Source organism: Carassius auratus, chromosome 2, assembly GCF_003368295.1.
Source record: "Carassius auratus strain Wakin chromosome 2, ASM336829v1, whole genome shotgun sequence".
In the NCBI taxonomy this organism is placed as follows: domain Eukaryota; kingdom Metazoa; phylum Chordata; class Actinopteri; order Cypriniformes; family Cyprinidae; genus Carassius; species Carassius auratus.
In genome coordinates this window covers 1,644,293-1,661,490 of record NC_039244.1, presented here as the reverse complement: position 1 = coordinate 1,661,490, position 17,198 = coordinate 1,644,293, and the positions used below count along the sequence as shown (strand labels likewise).

The 17,198-nt window shown below is 29.5% G+C and overlaps 2 protein-coding genes across 3 annotated transcripts in view; both read left to right on the top strand.

Annotated features, from left to right (window-relative positions):
* Window positions 1-11,073, top strand: part of LOC113112126 (ceramide synthase 2-like) — a 371,308-nt gene extending 360,235 nt beyond the window's left edge. The window contains exons 3-11 of one of the 2 annotated variants that reach the window (XM_026277590.1): window positions 1-9; window positions 2,484-2,602; window positions 4,379-4,436; window positions 4,747-4,797; window positions 5,550-5,642; window positions 7,838-7,966; window positions 8,806-8,912; window positions 9,122-9,278; window positions 10,444-11,073. The exon at window positions 1-9 is cut by the window's left edge and continues 109 nt beyond it. In XM_026277590.1, coding sequence (XP_026133375.1) covers window positions 1-9; window positions 2,484-2,602; window positions 4,379-4,436; window positions 4,747-4,797; window positions 5,550-5,642; window positions 7,838-7,966; window positions 8,806-8,912; window positions 9,122-9,278; window positions 10,444-10,644 — 924 coding nt within the window. In that variant the 3' untranslated portion in view covers window positions 10,645-11,073. The remainder of the gene's footprint in view (window positions 10-2,483; window positions 2,603-4,378; window positions 4,437-4,746; window positions 4,798-5,549; window positions 5,643-7,837; window positions 7,967-8,805; window positions 8,913-9,121; window positions 9,279-10,443) is intronic. The other variant, XM_026277581.1, reaches the window with a different exon arrangement.
* Window positions 11,074-12,329: 1,256 nt separating this feature from the next.
* Window positions 12,330-14,137, top strand: LOC113111934 (ubiquitin-60S ribosomal protein L40). The gene is made up of 5 exons (XM_026277200.1): window positions 12,330-12,409; window positions 12,796-12,905; window positions 13,604-13,690; window positions 13,802-13,904; window positions 13,983-14,137. Exons 1-5 carry the CDS (start codon window positions 12,342-12,344, stop codon window positions 14,074-14,076), a joined length of 462 nt encoding a protein of 153 aa, XP_026132985.1. The 5' UTR covers window positions 12,330-12,341; the 3' UTR covers window positions 14,077-14,137.
* Window positions 14,138-17,198: the final 3,061 nt, after the last annotated feature.

The window sequence follows — 17,198 nt, the reverse complement described above, 5'->3', positions numbered from 1 at the left end:
CCGACGCAGGTTAGCACACACACACACACACACTCACTTACTTAGAAATCTAATGAGAACGTACCATAGACTTTGAGTATTATAAAAATATTATATTATATTATATTATATTATATTATATTATATTATATTATATTATATTATATTATATTTATTTATTTATTTATTTATTTATTTATTTATTTATTTATTTATTTAAATATATTATTATTATTATTAAATGCCATTTGTTGGCATCAGCCAATGAAAAACATTTTTGGCCCAGTGCTGTTATTGTTAAGTTAAACTATTGAAAATAATTTCTACTAATTTTAATAAAGCTAAATATTAGATAATTTAATAATAATTATTAGTAAATAAATAATAAATAACTAATAAATATTAGATAATTTTTAATTAATAACTTAATGAGAACTAGAAAATTTGCCTTGGCAATTAACTGAAAAAAGTTTAATTCAAAGTAATAAAAATAAATAAAAAAGCACTAAACCTGAAACTGAAATAAAAACAAATCAAAGCAATAATTATAAAATAATTATAATTATAATAAATAATTATAAAATAATTAAAATTGACAAAAGCACATAACAAAATTAAATGAAAACTGAATAAAAATAAATAAAAATATTAATAAATACTATAATATAAATGTATAATACTATAAAGAACTATACTATGTAAATATTATAATCCTTTATTAAAAGTGTATAAATAATGCTAAAATAAACTCTTTTGGCCCCATCTTTTAGAGTTTAAGAAACATTTCCCCTCTGAACCGATTCGTCACTAAAGTAAAGTCACACCTGCACCTGCGCCCACACAAACACAAACACACTTTAAACACACGTATGAGTCTGAATACAGTTATGCAAACACACACTGAGACATCATTCTCCAGCAGTTGCTCTTTTGCATCTTACTTTCCTGGAAAATAACTATAATGCTTTGCAAATGAGTGCGTGGATGTCAAACCACATATAGGGGAAGAGAGCGAACGCGATTTGAACAGACATACGGGAAATTACTGCTCGGTACTGCTCCCTGATTAATGAGACTTGATTCAGAAATGCTAAAAATGCATTGCAGGATGACTCTTTAAACTGCACAGGTGATCTAATAGAACTGGTTATTCAAGTCACAAATAGGATTAAATACGACTGAATCAGTCCAGATACACAAAAGTCAGTTTTTATGGGTGAGATCTTAAATCTACGTGAGCTGATATGAATTCAGTTCAGTATGAAGTCTATAAAGGCACTAAGGAAAGGAAATGCATGTATATTTCAGACTGTAGGAGTGTGTTGTGAGGAACTTGATAGTGTTAACATTTCTTTTTTCTGCTCTGGCGTCTCTTTCTGGAGTTAATTCTTTATTTTAGTGTCCTTGTTTGTTTATGGGTTTTTTTGGCAGATTAATTTCTGGTTATAATTTACATAAAATGTATGGATGAGTTTGCTTTACAGATAGATATAACGAATCTTACTGGTATTCTGGTGTATCAAGATTTTTTTTATTTTGATTCTCATACGCAATTCCATGATAATTAAAAAAATAATTTACAATGTGTAGGTGACTTATTTTACCTTTTTATTTCATTCGTTAAATTATATGTTTATGGCCTATAAAAAAATAATAATAATAATTAATTATTAAAACTAATACTGAAATAAAAATACATTAAAGCTACATTGAAATATATAAAATAATAAAAATGACATAACAAAATTACTAAAACTACTTTAAATTAAAATGAAAACTGAATAAACATAACTGAAAAAGTGTATTTTACCTTTTTTATTTTATCCTTTTTTTAATGCAGCACTTTTATTTTTACACTGAATCTTTACAAATATATAAAAACCTTTAAAACAGTCAGTCAAAAATCAGTCTTTTTATGCAACTCACCCATTAAACATTTTATAAATTAATATAATTGTTTCATGTTTCAAATACAAATTGTTGATTCAAATATTTTAAAATATATAATTATTTATTATAGAAATATTTGATAATTAAATTAAAATACTAATTAAATTATCAATAATGGTAATACAAATAATATTTAAAATTTTAAATAAATTTAAATATTTAAATTTAATTAATAATATATTTTTATTTTTAGTAATTAATATAAAATACTTATATATATATATATATATATATATATATATATATATACTTCTTTAATGATATAATTAAATATCCAAATAATAAATGAATAATTCACCTGTAAATATTTTCCCCTGTATTTTTAAATCTCTCTGTGTCTGTGTTTTCATGTGTCTTTTTGTAATGAGGATTATTCGGGAAAAGCATAGTTAAGAAACTAGTATAAACATGTGAAGTGGCAGTTTATTTTCTTAACATGATCAGGCACGAGTGAAAGTCTGTGATAATCACCTTCATAGCCGTCAATAGACCTACCTGGAATATTATTGTTCATTGTCAAATAAAAGCTCATGTTGTTGCATTATTCCACCTAGAGTGAGATCACCAGCCTGGTTAACCAGTGCAACCTGACTCATAGACAAGTTGAGACCTGGTTTCGTAAACGCAGAAACCAGGACAGACCCAGCAACAGTAAGAAGTTTTGTGAGGCCAGGTAAGTTCATCTCCGGTATCTGCTTTTGATAAAATCACGATCATAGATACACAGAGCTCTGCATCATATCCGCTGAATCAAATCCAATACCTGTTTCTTACTGCCGACTCCAAAAATAGTGTCTGTTTTGCTTGAGCACGTCACACTTTCACACGAAATATGTGCATTTTGTCTCATTTTTGCTTTCCATGACCTTGTATTGTCCGTTAATCAGCAGAAAAAACACAACCACGACTCCAGTCTGAATCTGAACCAAATCACAACTCTATGTTCAATTCTCAGCCTGTTTTCACAAATAGGACATTATTCGAGGCCTAATTCTGATTTGAAGCTCAGGATACAAGAAAACACAAACATGAGCTGAATCTGTGGGCGCTTTACTGCATCCAAACAGAAAAGTTCAGATTTTGTGAGAAAAAAAAACTTTGTAAAGTGTAAACTGCATCAAATGCTTATTAAATGCAGAATCAAATCACTAAATTATCATATCACCATACACACGTCTACAAAAATATTGTAATAGTGTAAAATATATCCTAATGTTTACATTAATTATGAATGCAAATCTCTGCTTTACTCTTGAGTATTATTATCATTTTAGACCACCTTTTATGCAAAAACAAATTTTACTCCATTTTAATTATTATGTAAACATTTAAGTAGTTATTATATTAATTATAAAATAACTCCATTTTAATTATTATACAACATTTACGTAGTTATTATATTAATTACAAAATAACTCCATTTTAATTATTATACAACATTTACGTAGTTATTATATTAATTACAAAATAACTCCATTTTAATTATTATAGAAAATGTATATAGTTATATTAATTATAAAATTACTCCATTGTAATGATTATACAACATTTATGTATTTATTAAATTAATTATAAAATGACTCCATTTGAATTATTATACAACATTTAAGTAGTTATTGTATTAATTACAAAATAACTCCATTTTAATTATTATACAACATTTACGTAGTTATTATATTAATTATAAAATAACTCCATTGTAATGATTATACAACATTTATGTATTTATTATATTAATTATAAAATGACTCCATTTTAATTATTATACAACATTTACGTATTTATTGTATTAATTATAAAATAACTCCATTTTAATTATTATACAACATTTACGTATTTATTGTATTAATTATAAAATAACTCCATTTTAATTATTATACAACATTTACGTATTTATTATATTAATTATAAAATAACTCCATTTTAATTATTATACAACATTTACGTAGTTATTATATTAATTATAAAATAACTCCATTTTAATTATTATCCAACATTTACGTAGTTATTATATTAATTATAAAATAACTCCATTATAATTATTATACAAAATGTATGTAGTTATATTAATTATAAAATTACTCCATTTTAATTATTATAGAACATTTACGTATTTATTGTATTAATTATAAAATAACTCCATTGTAATGATTATACAACATTTATGTATTTATTATATTAATTATAAAATGACTCCAGTTGATTATGGAGTTATCATATTAATTATAAAATACCTCCATTTTAATTATTATACAACATTTACATGTCGTATTAATTATGATGTTTCACTGCTTTTGTTATTTTGATAAATGCATTAAAGCTGATACTGTACATATATATATAATTTGAAAAAGCTTCATTCTAATTCTGTGAAAAAACAAAACAAACAAAAAAACAGTTTTTATTAATATTTTTTAACTGTGTTTCTCCATATCTTGTGTTTCCGCAGCTGGAGGTTTGTGTTCTACCTGGTTGCTTTCACCGCGGGATTCGCGTCTTTAATTAACGTGAGTCGACATTTGAACTGTTATTCCCTCGTGAGCCCAAGTGTGTCTTTTGAGTCGTCCCCTAATTAGGGACCCTTGTTAAAGTCTGTTTTGTCAGAAGTCTGAACGCTTTAACGCAACATGAACTAGCTTGAGCTTTGTTGTTGTGAATGTGCACGGCTCTAATGTTTTTCTGAAGCATGTTTTTCCCGGTTTTCACTGCATAACTGGGGCTTTTGTTGTCAGGCGTTTAAAGGAAGTAGTTTGTTGTCTGTGTTTGATTTGACTGGCGGTTGTGTGAAAGTGACCGCAGTGCTTGTCTTCCTCATAGACGCCCTGGTTCTGGGATCAGAGAGAGTGCTGGAGAGGGTTTCCTCAACAGGTGAGCGTCACACAAGAACATTTCTTACGTTTTCAGATTAAGATTCTTAAGTTTTCTTACATTTTTTGAAAGAAATGCATACCTTGGTTCAGCAAGGGTGCATTAAATTGATCAAAAGTGACAGTAAAGACATTTCTGTTTAAAATAAACGCTGTTCTTTTGAACTTTATACTCATCTGTCAATCCTGAAAAAATGAAACGTATCACAGTTTCCACAAATGTATTCAACAGCACAACTATGTTCAACATTGATAATAATCAGAAAAAATATTACGGTTTTACTGTGTTTTTGATCAAATAAATGCAGTCCTGCTGTCTTCTTTAAAAAACATCTTGTATGGTAATTTATCTGACTCATATTGTAGGAAAGTGATAAATATGAGACATATTTTAGTGTTATTAAAACAATCTTATATTTTTCTCACAGGTTTAAAAATGCTTGGTCTTAAAATCTTAAAATTTTTGTTGATGAAGTCAGATTCGTTTTTATTTTTATATTTTCTGTTTAAATTTCCATTTAAGTTAAAAAATTTTGTGAATTTTTTTTTGTAATTTTTATTATTTTTATTAATGTTTATTTCAGTTTTAGTAAATTTTAAAATAATATTTTATTTTACATTATATTTTATTTAATTTGATTTAAAAAATGTATTACATTCAAGCAACAAAATATTATTATTTCTTTTTTATGGTTGTATTTTCGGTGAACTATAAGCCCTGTTTTCACTCAGGTCCTGTGTTTGTGTCTCTAGCCGGTTCAGGACGCTCATTACTGGTACTACATGCTGGAGCTGGGCTTCTACTGCTCTCTGCTGCTCTCTGTGTCTGTGGACGTCAAGAGAAAAGTAAGCTTAAATATATGTGAGAATATGTTAACATGAATGTTCAGATTTAATATTTCAACATAATGTTTTCATACGAATATCAGCCTGCACACACAGAGTAACACATTAGTGCTCAGCAGAGACTTAATTGAGTTTTCAGTTGCATAACACATTTAAATTTTTAGTTCTCCCTTTGCATAACTAAAAATATTCACAGCTGAGTCGATAGTTGTTATGCATTATGAGTATAGAGCTATAAAACAAATGTGGTTAAAATACTAAATGTGTTTTAATAGACTTTTAATAGTTTAAATCATGCAGTCAAAGCGTGAACTCTAAATGTGCAAACATAGAGTTGTGTCTTGCTCTGGGTGTGTTTTTATTTATTTTTTTATTTTTATTTTTTGCAATATTCTTCATAATGTCAACTCACACATGTGACCCTGGATTAGTCTTAAATCACTGTAGCAATAGCCAACAATACATTGTATGGGTCAAAATGATCGATTTTTCTTTAATGCCAAAAATCATTAGGATATTAAGTAAATGTTTCATTAAGATATTTAGTGAATGTCCTACTGGAAATATATAATACATATATTATCATGAGTAATATGCATTGTTAAGAATTGATTTGGACAACTTTAAAGGCAATTTTCTCAATATTTAGATTTTTTTGCAACCTCAGATTCCAGATTTTGTCCTCCTAAAAAACCGTACATTAATGGAAAGCTTTTTAAAAAAAAATCAACTTATAACTGGTTTTGTGATCCAGGGTCACATATCTTTTAAAAAACAATTAAAAGATTGTCGTAGATTATATATATATCACCCACAGCCCCACGGCACCCATTCACTGCTATTAGTGAGCAAGTGATGGAATGTTCATTTTTGAGCGTACTGTTCCTTTAAAAGCTTGAACTTTGGAGAAACTTCACGTGTGATTTTCTTCCTTGAGTGTGTCAGCACATCATTTGTTTCAGGTTTCATTTCCTGTCACTACCGCCCACCATAATATCAGTTACTGAAATCCTTTTCCTTATACCTTTTATACCTTTAAAGGAATAGTTCACTCAAAAATGAATATGTGATGTCTATCTGCTTACCCCCAGGGCATCAGAGATGTAGGTGACCTCTTTTCTTCAGTAGAACACACACTGAACTCAAACCGTTGCAGTCTATCAGTCTTATAATGTAAGTGGATGGGAACCACGGCTAAAACATAGAATAAAATTAAAAAAATAGTAGTAGTGACAGGAAATGAAACCTGAAACAAATGATGTGCTGACACACTCAAGGAAGAAAATCACACGTGAAGTTTCTCCAAAGTTCAAGCTTTTAAAGGAACAGTACGCTCAAAAATGAACATTCCATCACTTGCTCACTAATAGCAGTGAATGGGTGCCGTGGGTGATATATATAATCTACGACAATCTTTTAATTGTTTTTTAAATGTTCTCTTAAAACGTATTTTTCCGGTTAGCATATATGTGATATGTTTCTCTGATGGTCAATCTCAATGTATGTCTATTTGTTTTTTTTTATTTATTTATTTTTTTTTTTTCTGTATGCCTTGGTAAAGCGCTTTGAGATGTAACTTTTAAAGGCGCTATAGAAAATAATTTAACACTCCTAATTGAGATTGTAGATAGAGTGTTAATGGTCTATTTGAGAAATAGTGTATGCAGTAATGCACTTATAATTTTGCGATCCGCCATAAAGCAAGAAGAAGATTACAGTGAATCAGATGAAAAAACAATATAAATGCTGTTCAGTTTCTTACACAGACTGATCGATTTGTGTCTTTACACATCAGTGTATCATCACGAGCCGCTGGGTTTAATTTGGTTTTGTTTGTGTATGTTTTTTTAGTTTTATTCTATGTTTTAGCCGTGGTTCCCATCCACTTATATTATAAGACTGATAGACTGCAACGGTTTGGGTTAAAAATCTCAGTGTGTGTTCTACTGAAGAAACAAAGTCACCTGCATCTCGGATGCCCTGGGGGTAAGCAGATAGACATCAAATATTCATTTTTGAGTGAACTGTCTCTTTAACGCAAAAGGTATGAGGAAAAGAATATCAGTAACTTTTCCTTAAATTTATACCCCAGGGCATCCAAGATATAGGTGACTTGGTTTCTTCACTAGAACACAAACTGAGATTGCAATTTTTGGGTGAACTATTAATAACTATTAACTTTAATTCTGTTTTAGGATTTCAAAGAACAGATCGTCCATCATTTCGCCACTATCTTCCTGCTGGGTTTCTCGTACTGCTCCAACTACATTCGGATCGGGACCCTGGTGATGCTCGTCCACGACTCGTCTGACTTCCTGCTGGAGGTAGGATCTCGACCGCCGAATCACACATTCACGCTCACAAACAATGAGAAAAACCCCCATCTGATGACCTCACTGCTGTTTCCTGTGTAAATCACATCACATCATTTACAGTGACCTTTACACTCAGGGATGTTTCGTGCTTCAGAGTCATTTGGAGTTTTATGAATTATTTTTTATTTATACATTTTCAGTTTAAATTTAGTTTGAGTAATTTTTTTACTTGCTTTTATTTGTTTTTGTTTATATACATATACAGTATATTTTGTATATGTATATTTTGTTACAAATATATATATATAACTTACATTATGTCAGTTTAAGTTTTGGTAATTTTAGCCAACAGCTCATTTTAGTTTCATTTAAGTTTTCATCTGTATTTATTTCAGATAGTTTTATTTTAATTTGTATATTTCCTGTTAAAATTTTGTAATTTTTTTATGTGCTTTTGTCATTTGTATAATTTTTTTTTATATGTTTTATTTTTTCTGTTTTAGTAATTGTATTGTATGTATATATACATATATATATATATATATATATATATATATATATATATATATAATTTTTTTTATTATTATTTAATTAATTTTTTCTTTTTTCTTTTAGCTTTATTTTAGCTTTAGATTTTTTTATTTCAGTTAAAATTGATAAAATATCTGATTTAATATTTATATTAATAATGTATATTATATATGTAATATAAATTTGTATTAGTGCTGTCAAATGATTAATCACGATTAATTGCATCCAAAATAAATGTTTTGTTTACATAATAAATAAACACAACACACACACACACACACACACACATGTAATGTATATAACCTATTTTTCCACAGTGTGGCAAGATGTTCAACTACGCCGGCTGGAAGAAAACCTGCGACCCATTGTTTGTGATTTTTGCTGCTGTATTCCTGGTTACACGTCTGATTGTGTTTCCCAGCAAGTAAGAACCTGAAACTCTTTCAGTCTTGAAGTATCAGATAACCATTGTAAAACACTTCACTATTAATGTCACTTTATCTAGTTGTTTATCCAGTGCCTGTAATAGACATAACGTAATCTAAGCTCTTAGATTTGGTTCCTGTGCATTGTTTAACTAAGCGGCGTGTGTGTGTGTGTGTGTGTGTGTGTGTGTGTGTTTCTCTCCTGTAGGATCATCTACACCTCTCTGGTTTTGTCTATGGAAATGTTTGAGCCCTTTGTGGGATATTATTTCTTCAATGCTCTGCTGCTGGTGCTGCAGGCGCTGCACATTTACTGGGCTTATCTCATCCTCAGAATGAGCTACAAGTTTCTCTTCTTAGGGAAAGTAAGTCCATCTGTCTGTGCATCATATCTGCATGACAGTACTTAGACAGTTAAATCACAAAAAATGCCTGAATTGAATTGAAGTGGTATTTTACTATTATATACTGTCAGAGTATTTATTGACATTATGAATGAGCTTTTATTTTATATATAATTAGTTTTCAATTAAATTTTAGTTTATGTTTTAGTACTTTTATAATATGCTTTTGTCCTTTTTTTATAAATATATTTTTTTATTTAGCTTTATTTTTATTTCAGTTTTAGTTTTAATTTTTTTGAATTTTAACAAGTTACTTATTTCAGTTAGTTTTTTTTTTTTGTATTTTCAGTTTAATTTTAGTTCAAGTTTTTATTAGTGTATATATATATATATATATATATATATATATATATATATATATATATATATATATATATATTAGTAATTTATTTTAGTAATTTATTTTGCTTCTGTCATTTTTAATACTTTTAATTTTTTCTATATATTTTAATTTAATTCTTAGTTTTAGTAAATATATAAAAAACCTCAACTTAAATGATTTATCTCAGATAAATGTACTTTTAATAAACATTAAATATAAATATTAATAGTATTTTATATATTGTCAGTTAAATTATTTTTAAGTGTTAGCACTTTATGTGCTTTTGTCATTTTTATTAGTTATATATAGTTATATAATTATAGTAATTTTAAATTAAATTGAGTTTTATTTGTATAGTTTCATTTTAATATTTAGTTTAATATTAATTTTAGTATTTTTGTTTTTGTATTTTTTAAATATATATTTCCATTTAGCTTTAGCTTTAGATTTTATAAAAATTTTATTTTTAGTTGAATATGTCAACATAAATAATTTATTTCAGCTTGTTGTCAGAGAAACATTTCTCATGTTCATTAAAATATTTACATAAAAGTTTTTCATGCTTGTATTTTATTCTATATATTTCAGTTACAAACAAACAAATATTAATAGTTTCAGTTTTAGTTCATATGTAACAAAAAATGTATTTTATCAGTGTGATGTGTGCTCAAAGGAACATTTCTCTCTTTTTTATTGTATGAACTGATTACAAATGCATTGTACATTCTGATAAATTCTAAATTGGTTTATTTAAATGAACCAAAAGATATTTAAGCAAACTCACTTTAACCTTCTCTTCGACAGTTGGACAAGGACGAACGCAGCGATGACGAAAGTGAAGCCGAGGAGGAAGAGGAGGAGGAAGAGGAGGAGGAAGATCAGTCCTGGAGGAAGAGGAGGGTGGTTCTGGACTCCAGGCTGGCGATGCTCAGCTCCAGCTGTGTTTTAAATAACCTGGCCAATCAGAAAACCAACACGAACAGGAGACTGCTGAAGACCAGATAGCATCTCTCTGAGAGCCTCAGAGCATCGCTGCAGAAGACACACACATCTCTCCTTTACACAAGGACGAGGGATTTATGATCAATGGATTTCTTATGAATTTCTCTTTATTTAGTTGCACCTCATATCATTACTAAAAAGAGTAGAACTTGAATGGAAATAAAAATACTTGCTGACATGTGTATTTAGTTCCCGACAGAGCAGCAGAGCAAATCAGTAAATCAGTAATCAGTGATGTTCAGTCTGTAATTAATAGGCTGTAAAGGACTTTTAACTGGAAATACACTGTATTTAGTGTGCACTTGTATGATGAAAATACTGAGGTATGTTTGAAATCAATGATTTGTTTTATATATATAACAAAACATGTTGAATGTCACTGGAATATGTTTTAATGTACTCTGGCAGAATACATGAATATATTGCGAAATATCTTGCTTTGTCTTTTTTTTTTATATATATATAAAATCACTTATTATGATTATATATTACATATAATTATTAAATATTAATAATAATAAATATTAAATTGTCAATGATACATCAGTTTTAATTCTACGTTTAATTCTACATATTAAATAATATTTCATAAACTCAAGTTCTTGTGTGAAAAATGTTATAAATATGACTAACTAATTGCACATATTGTTTAAAAATATATTTTTATAGTTAGAAATATATATAAATTTTTTAAATATGATGAAGTATTTAATTTAATAATAATTAAGATATTTTATATGTAATAATATTGTATTTTATAATAATAATATTATTATTCATAATATTTCATTATATTTTACATGTAAATATATGTTAAATATTAAGAAATATTATAATTAAGAAATTGTATTCATGTAAATATTAAATTATAAATGATTGTAGCAAATCGCATAGCAGTTTTAATTCTACACATATATAATTAAAATAATTAATAAAAATGAGTGCTGTCAAACATTAATCACGATTAATCGCATCAAAAATAAAGGTTTTTGTTTGCATAATATTTGTGTGTGTGCTGTCTATATTTATTATGTATTCTATATTAATTTAGCATATATTTGCAAAATATTTACATGTATATATTTATATTCATATAATTTATATTATATCTAAATATATTTAATATACAAACGTAACATGTTTTTTCTTAAATATATGCATGCATGGCAGCATATATATATATATATATATATATATATATATATATATATATATACACACACAACATGTTTGTTGTGTATATTTATTATGTAAACAAAAACTTGTATTTTGGATGTGATTAATCGCGATTAATCGTTTGACAACAGCACTAATAAAAAATTATATTACATATATAATATACATTGTTGATATAAATATTACATGTTAAAGTACTGTGATAAATCACACCACTGTTTAATCCTACATACAAATAATATTTATATCTCATTTATATCTATACAGACATTGTTTTAATTAAGACAGCTAGTTTTATTAAACAAACGTCACTCGAATATGCACACAATATATAACATTATGTAATAGAAATGCTAAGACTGATTATGTAGTTATATAAAACTAGCACGCCTTGTTGTAGGTGCTTCAGGTCTGAGATTTGAGGAATAACTCACATGATGATGATGAATATGGTCGGAAAACCCAGCAGCGCTGCGGTTCCGCTCCAGTCCTGCAGGCGGCGCTAAAGCCGCTTCAACGCTCAAATGCACATCATCTTCACGTCCGAGAAACCCATCGTTCTTTTCCGCCCGGACCAGCAGCGACTGCGAGGGTGAGCCTCTCCTGTCCGCGCGATTGTCTCATTATAACATCTTTTCTCTCCTTATTCACCCGTTTATTTGAGTAAATATCTCCGTTAGATGTTTATGGTCAGGAACGGTGCTCTGAAAGCGGGTTATGTGGTGTATTTCGACGCGTTTGTGTGGTTTGGAGTTGAATGTGTGCTAATGGAGTGTTATGGCCGCTTCTGCCATGTGTGCGCCAGACAATCTCCAGACACAAAAACACGCCAAAGTCACACCAGACGTACAATAATAACATAAAATACAATCTATTAAAGTGACAGCCCTTAGGTTATTCTGCGTACTGTATTTTATACTTCACGGTGCCGTAGCGTGGTCTTGAATGATGTTAATAGTCTTTTTCTCTCTTTGGCAGTGGCAAAATGCAGATCTTTGTTAAGACTTTGACTGGTAAGACCATCACCCTCGAGGTCGAGCCCAGCGACACCATCGAGAATGTGAAGGCCAAGATCCAGGACAAGGAAGGTGTGTATGAACATTAAGGCCTAAAGTCTCAAATTCATCAAATAATGTCATTTAAATATTGCTCAAAAAATTATACACTTTTAAATTTTATATATAAAATAATTTTATTTTAAAATGTAGAATTAATTATTTATATATATTAAGTTAGTGTGTTTTTTATTTTTTTTTAAATATTTAAATAATACTTTTTTTTTTCAATGTAAAAATATATATTCCTCTGTATTTTCCAGCACAAAATATCTAAACATCCTTATATATCAAGACATAAAATGTATAAATATAATTTTTTAAAAATATATATATTATTTTAAATGGATACATTTTTATTAGTTTATATTTATAATATTTAAAAAAAAAATTATGTAAAGAGATATTCCATCTGTATTTTCCAGCAAGGAATATTGAAAAATCCTTATATCAAGACAAATTTATTTGAGAGGTTGTTTTTGGCATTTGTCTGTGTGATGAAATTTTTAAATGACGTTTTATTAATTCTTTTTGTCTCTAAGTCCAGTGACAGATATTTGATCACGTTTTAATAATGAACTAATAAAAAAAAATAACTATAAGCTACTATAGTTATTATGGAAACTAAGGTCATGCTAACACTCTGACCTCTAACATGTTTTTTTAATATTTTATTTAATTTATTAATTTTTTTTATTGTATTAAAAAACATGTCTTTTATCGTTCCTCAGGTATCCCGCCTGACCAGCAGCGTCTGATTTTCGCTGGCAAACAGCTGGAAGACGGTCGCACTCTTTCAGACTACAACATTCAGAAAGGTGCATAAATCCTGGACAGACTTGAAACAGAAAGCCGCTCTCATGTCCATCACATTCATAGTTGGTCGATAGCTGTAGTGTTTATTGGATGCTGTTTGTGGTTTTCCTCAGAGTCCACCCTTCACCTGGTGCTGCGTCTCAGAGGAGGCATCATCGAGCCGTCCCTCAGACAGCTGGCACAGAAATACAACTGCGAGAAGATGATCTGCCGCAAGTAAGAGCGCACGCTTCACTGGTAACGTCTGATGTAGGTCGTGTGCTGTGATGATAATGAAGCTGGTTCTCGTCTCAGGTGTTACGCCCGTCTGCATCCACGTGCCGTCAACTGCCGTAAGAAGAAGTGCGGCCACACCAACAACCTGCGTCCCAAGAAGAAGCTGAAGTAGACCAGAGCATCGATGCATTTCAGGAGACTCTTCGTTCAAATAAAATGTTGTTGAAAACAGTTGCCTGGAGTTTGTCTCTTCATTTGCTGCACTTTTCCTCTTTCTCAGTGTAAAACTGCATATTAGAGAGCCATTATCTCATTCTTACTCTTCACACTTTCAGATGCATCCAGTGGATTTCTGTGCAATCACTGCTTCAGGTTTGGAAACGGGGAATTCTTTTTTTTTGTTGTTAGAAAGTCTTTTATTTTTTACATTTAAAATATAAAAAAACCTTGTGAAATGCTTCCAGGCAGAGGCGGTAAACCTGGATTCTGTGCAAAAAAAATTTATGCAAACGGTAAAAATCTTAAACGTAAGGATTTCAATGGTATGAACAATTTACAAAAATAAATGTTGATGCAAATTTAGAATAACGAAGCATTTCAGATTAAGAGCATGGACTTATGTTTTCAATAAAGTATTTTAGTCAGTGTCTTAATGTTTTTAATGTTTTAGCAAACATTAATCAACTGTATTACAAAATAAGAAATAATATACGTATTTATTAGTCAATCACTGCTAATTCAATGTAAAACATGTTTAATATCTAATAAAAGCTTTTGATATGTGATTGTCCACTAAACATTTTTCAAGTGCACAATGAAAAATGTAAGCATTTTAATGGCATTAAGTTGATTCTCCAAATGGAGTGATTTTTAAGTGACTTGTGACCTCAAAATAAATGAATAATAAATTAAAAGTATGGACTTTGAACACAAAAATACGTTTTAAACTATGCATTCAACTCCAAATGAAATGCATTTTGCTAACACAATTTTTTTTTAGCAAATGTAACAAAAAAAAAAGCAAAATATTTAATAACCTTTTGTTTAAATACTACTTTGCTAGGATTTATGCACACAACACAAACTAAAAATGGACAAGTTTTGAACAATGCATTGTGTATTTTTAATCATGCATTTGCTTGGGCCAATAATTGAGCAATTATAATAATTAGCAAATTCACGCATATATAAATCAGCCTCACTGAAACCATTGGTTTAAATATTACTTTTCCAGGATGTTTTGAGCATATGTAAACCCAATAAGCCACAGGTAATTCAATGTAAAACAAATTTATTCAGCAGGTTTCCATTCAATTCAGAGAAGATGATATATTGTGAGTTTCCAGCTGATTGCATTAGCCGGTCAGCACAGTGCAGAATGAAATCCTGTCATCATCGTATAATCAGGCGGTCAAGAGCTGCAGGAGAAACCTAAGATGCATGTGGAAAAATAAGGCTCTCGCGTCAGAGAAAGCAGAAATGATGGGACCTCAAAAGAGTTTGTCCTTGAAGAGAGTTCTTGCCACTTTTAAAGCTCAATTTTTCTCCAAATCAAACCACACATGCTCTCGTTGTAGAATACACATACTGCATGAAGAAGAAATATAAAAGTAAACACCTGTTTATTTGACCCTATATATGTTTAAAGCACACAAATACAAACGTGGCTTGTGCTGTTCGTGCCGAACCCTGCGGATTGAGAGAACAGATACAAACAGGCTGTTGGCACTTAAAATACTGCAGTCTGAAGCCACACGAGCGGCTTATTGTGCTATAATAAAGATACTGTATAAAGCAATACACAACTGTACAGCCATTACAGCCTATGACTTAAAGAAACCCTTCACCCAAAAAAATCTGTTTCTTAATCAGGTTTGGAGAAATGTAGCACTGCATCAGTGTGTCATCAATGGATGCTCTGCAGTGAATGGGTGCCGTCAGAATGAGAGTCTGATAAAAGCATCACAATAATCCACAGCACTCCAGTCCATCAGTGAACATCTGGAGAAGACAAAACCTGATTTTAACTTAAAACTGTTGCTTTAATTATAAATAATAAAAGACATGTTAGTGGTCCGGAGAAAAAAATAAAAAAAATAATACCAATTAAATAATAATGCATTTTTCCAGTGAATAAAAAAACTAAAAATTGCATAGAAAACAACCCAAAAAATTCAGTGCAATTCAAAACACACACTCCCAGCTGTACAGGAATGTGTGAATCTTTAAACAATAAAAAATTAAAATAAATTATTAACATTAAAAATGTATTAATGTTTAATATTTTAACTATATATATATATATATATATATATATATATATATATATATATATATATATATATATATATATATAAAATTAAAATCATAATTTAAAATAATAATTGAATGCAAAAAGAAAGTGGTACAGAAATCTCCATAGTGTTGTGTTTTGGACTACTTGTGATGTTTTTATCAGCTGTTTGGACTCTCATTCTGACGGCACCCATTCACTGCAGAGAAAGTGATGCAATGCTACATTTCTCCAAACCTGATGAAGAAACAAACTCACTTGCATCTTAGATGACCTGAGGGTGAGTAAGTCTTCAGCAGACTGTATTTTTTTGCGTTCTTTAATCAAATGAACGTTTGAAGCGTTAGAGCTGCAGGAAGCAACTACACTAGATGCATTCAAGCACATTCATCACTCCATTCCTCAGTGAAGAACTACAGCTATTCTTAAGTATAAATTCCCTCTCGAGTTCAAGGGATCTTAATATTCTATCAAAACAGATTTTTGTATGTCTACCTACTCGTATATTTCTGCCAGTGCAGCTAATATTTAATGCTTTATATCTCTGCTGTCGTCTAAACTAAGCATTCCACAGTATGGACATTTAGAGGCGTTCGGCGCCACATTCAAGCTGGTCTTTGGTTTCTACTCACTCCCAGCTGAATCAGAAACTGAATCAGAAAACTCTCAACGGCACAAAAGCTCTTTCATGACTTTCTAAAATGGTACACATCATCTTCAGCTTCAATTTCAAGTTTGGTGTTTGAGCCGTAAAGGTCTTTGCTACAGACTTGTTCTGGATGTGAACTAAATAACACATTTTCCTTAAATACTTATGATTCAGTATTTATATACAAAAATAAGTACTATACAATACTTATGATTCAGTATATAAATACAGAGTCATGATTCAATTTAAAAGTGTTTGTAAAAATTCATTTGAGTTCACCATAACAGCTATTTATTCACGTTTAATGTTACTGAAATGTGTGAATTTTTAATTAATTAAATCATTTTAAATT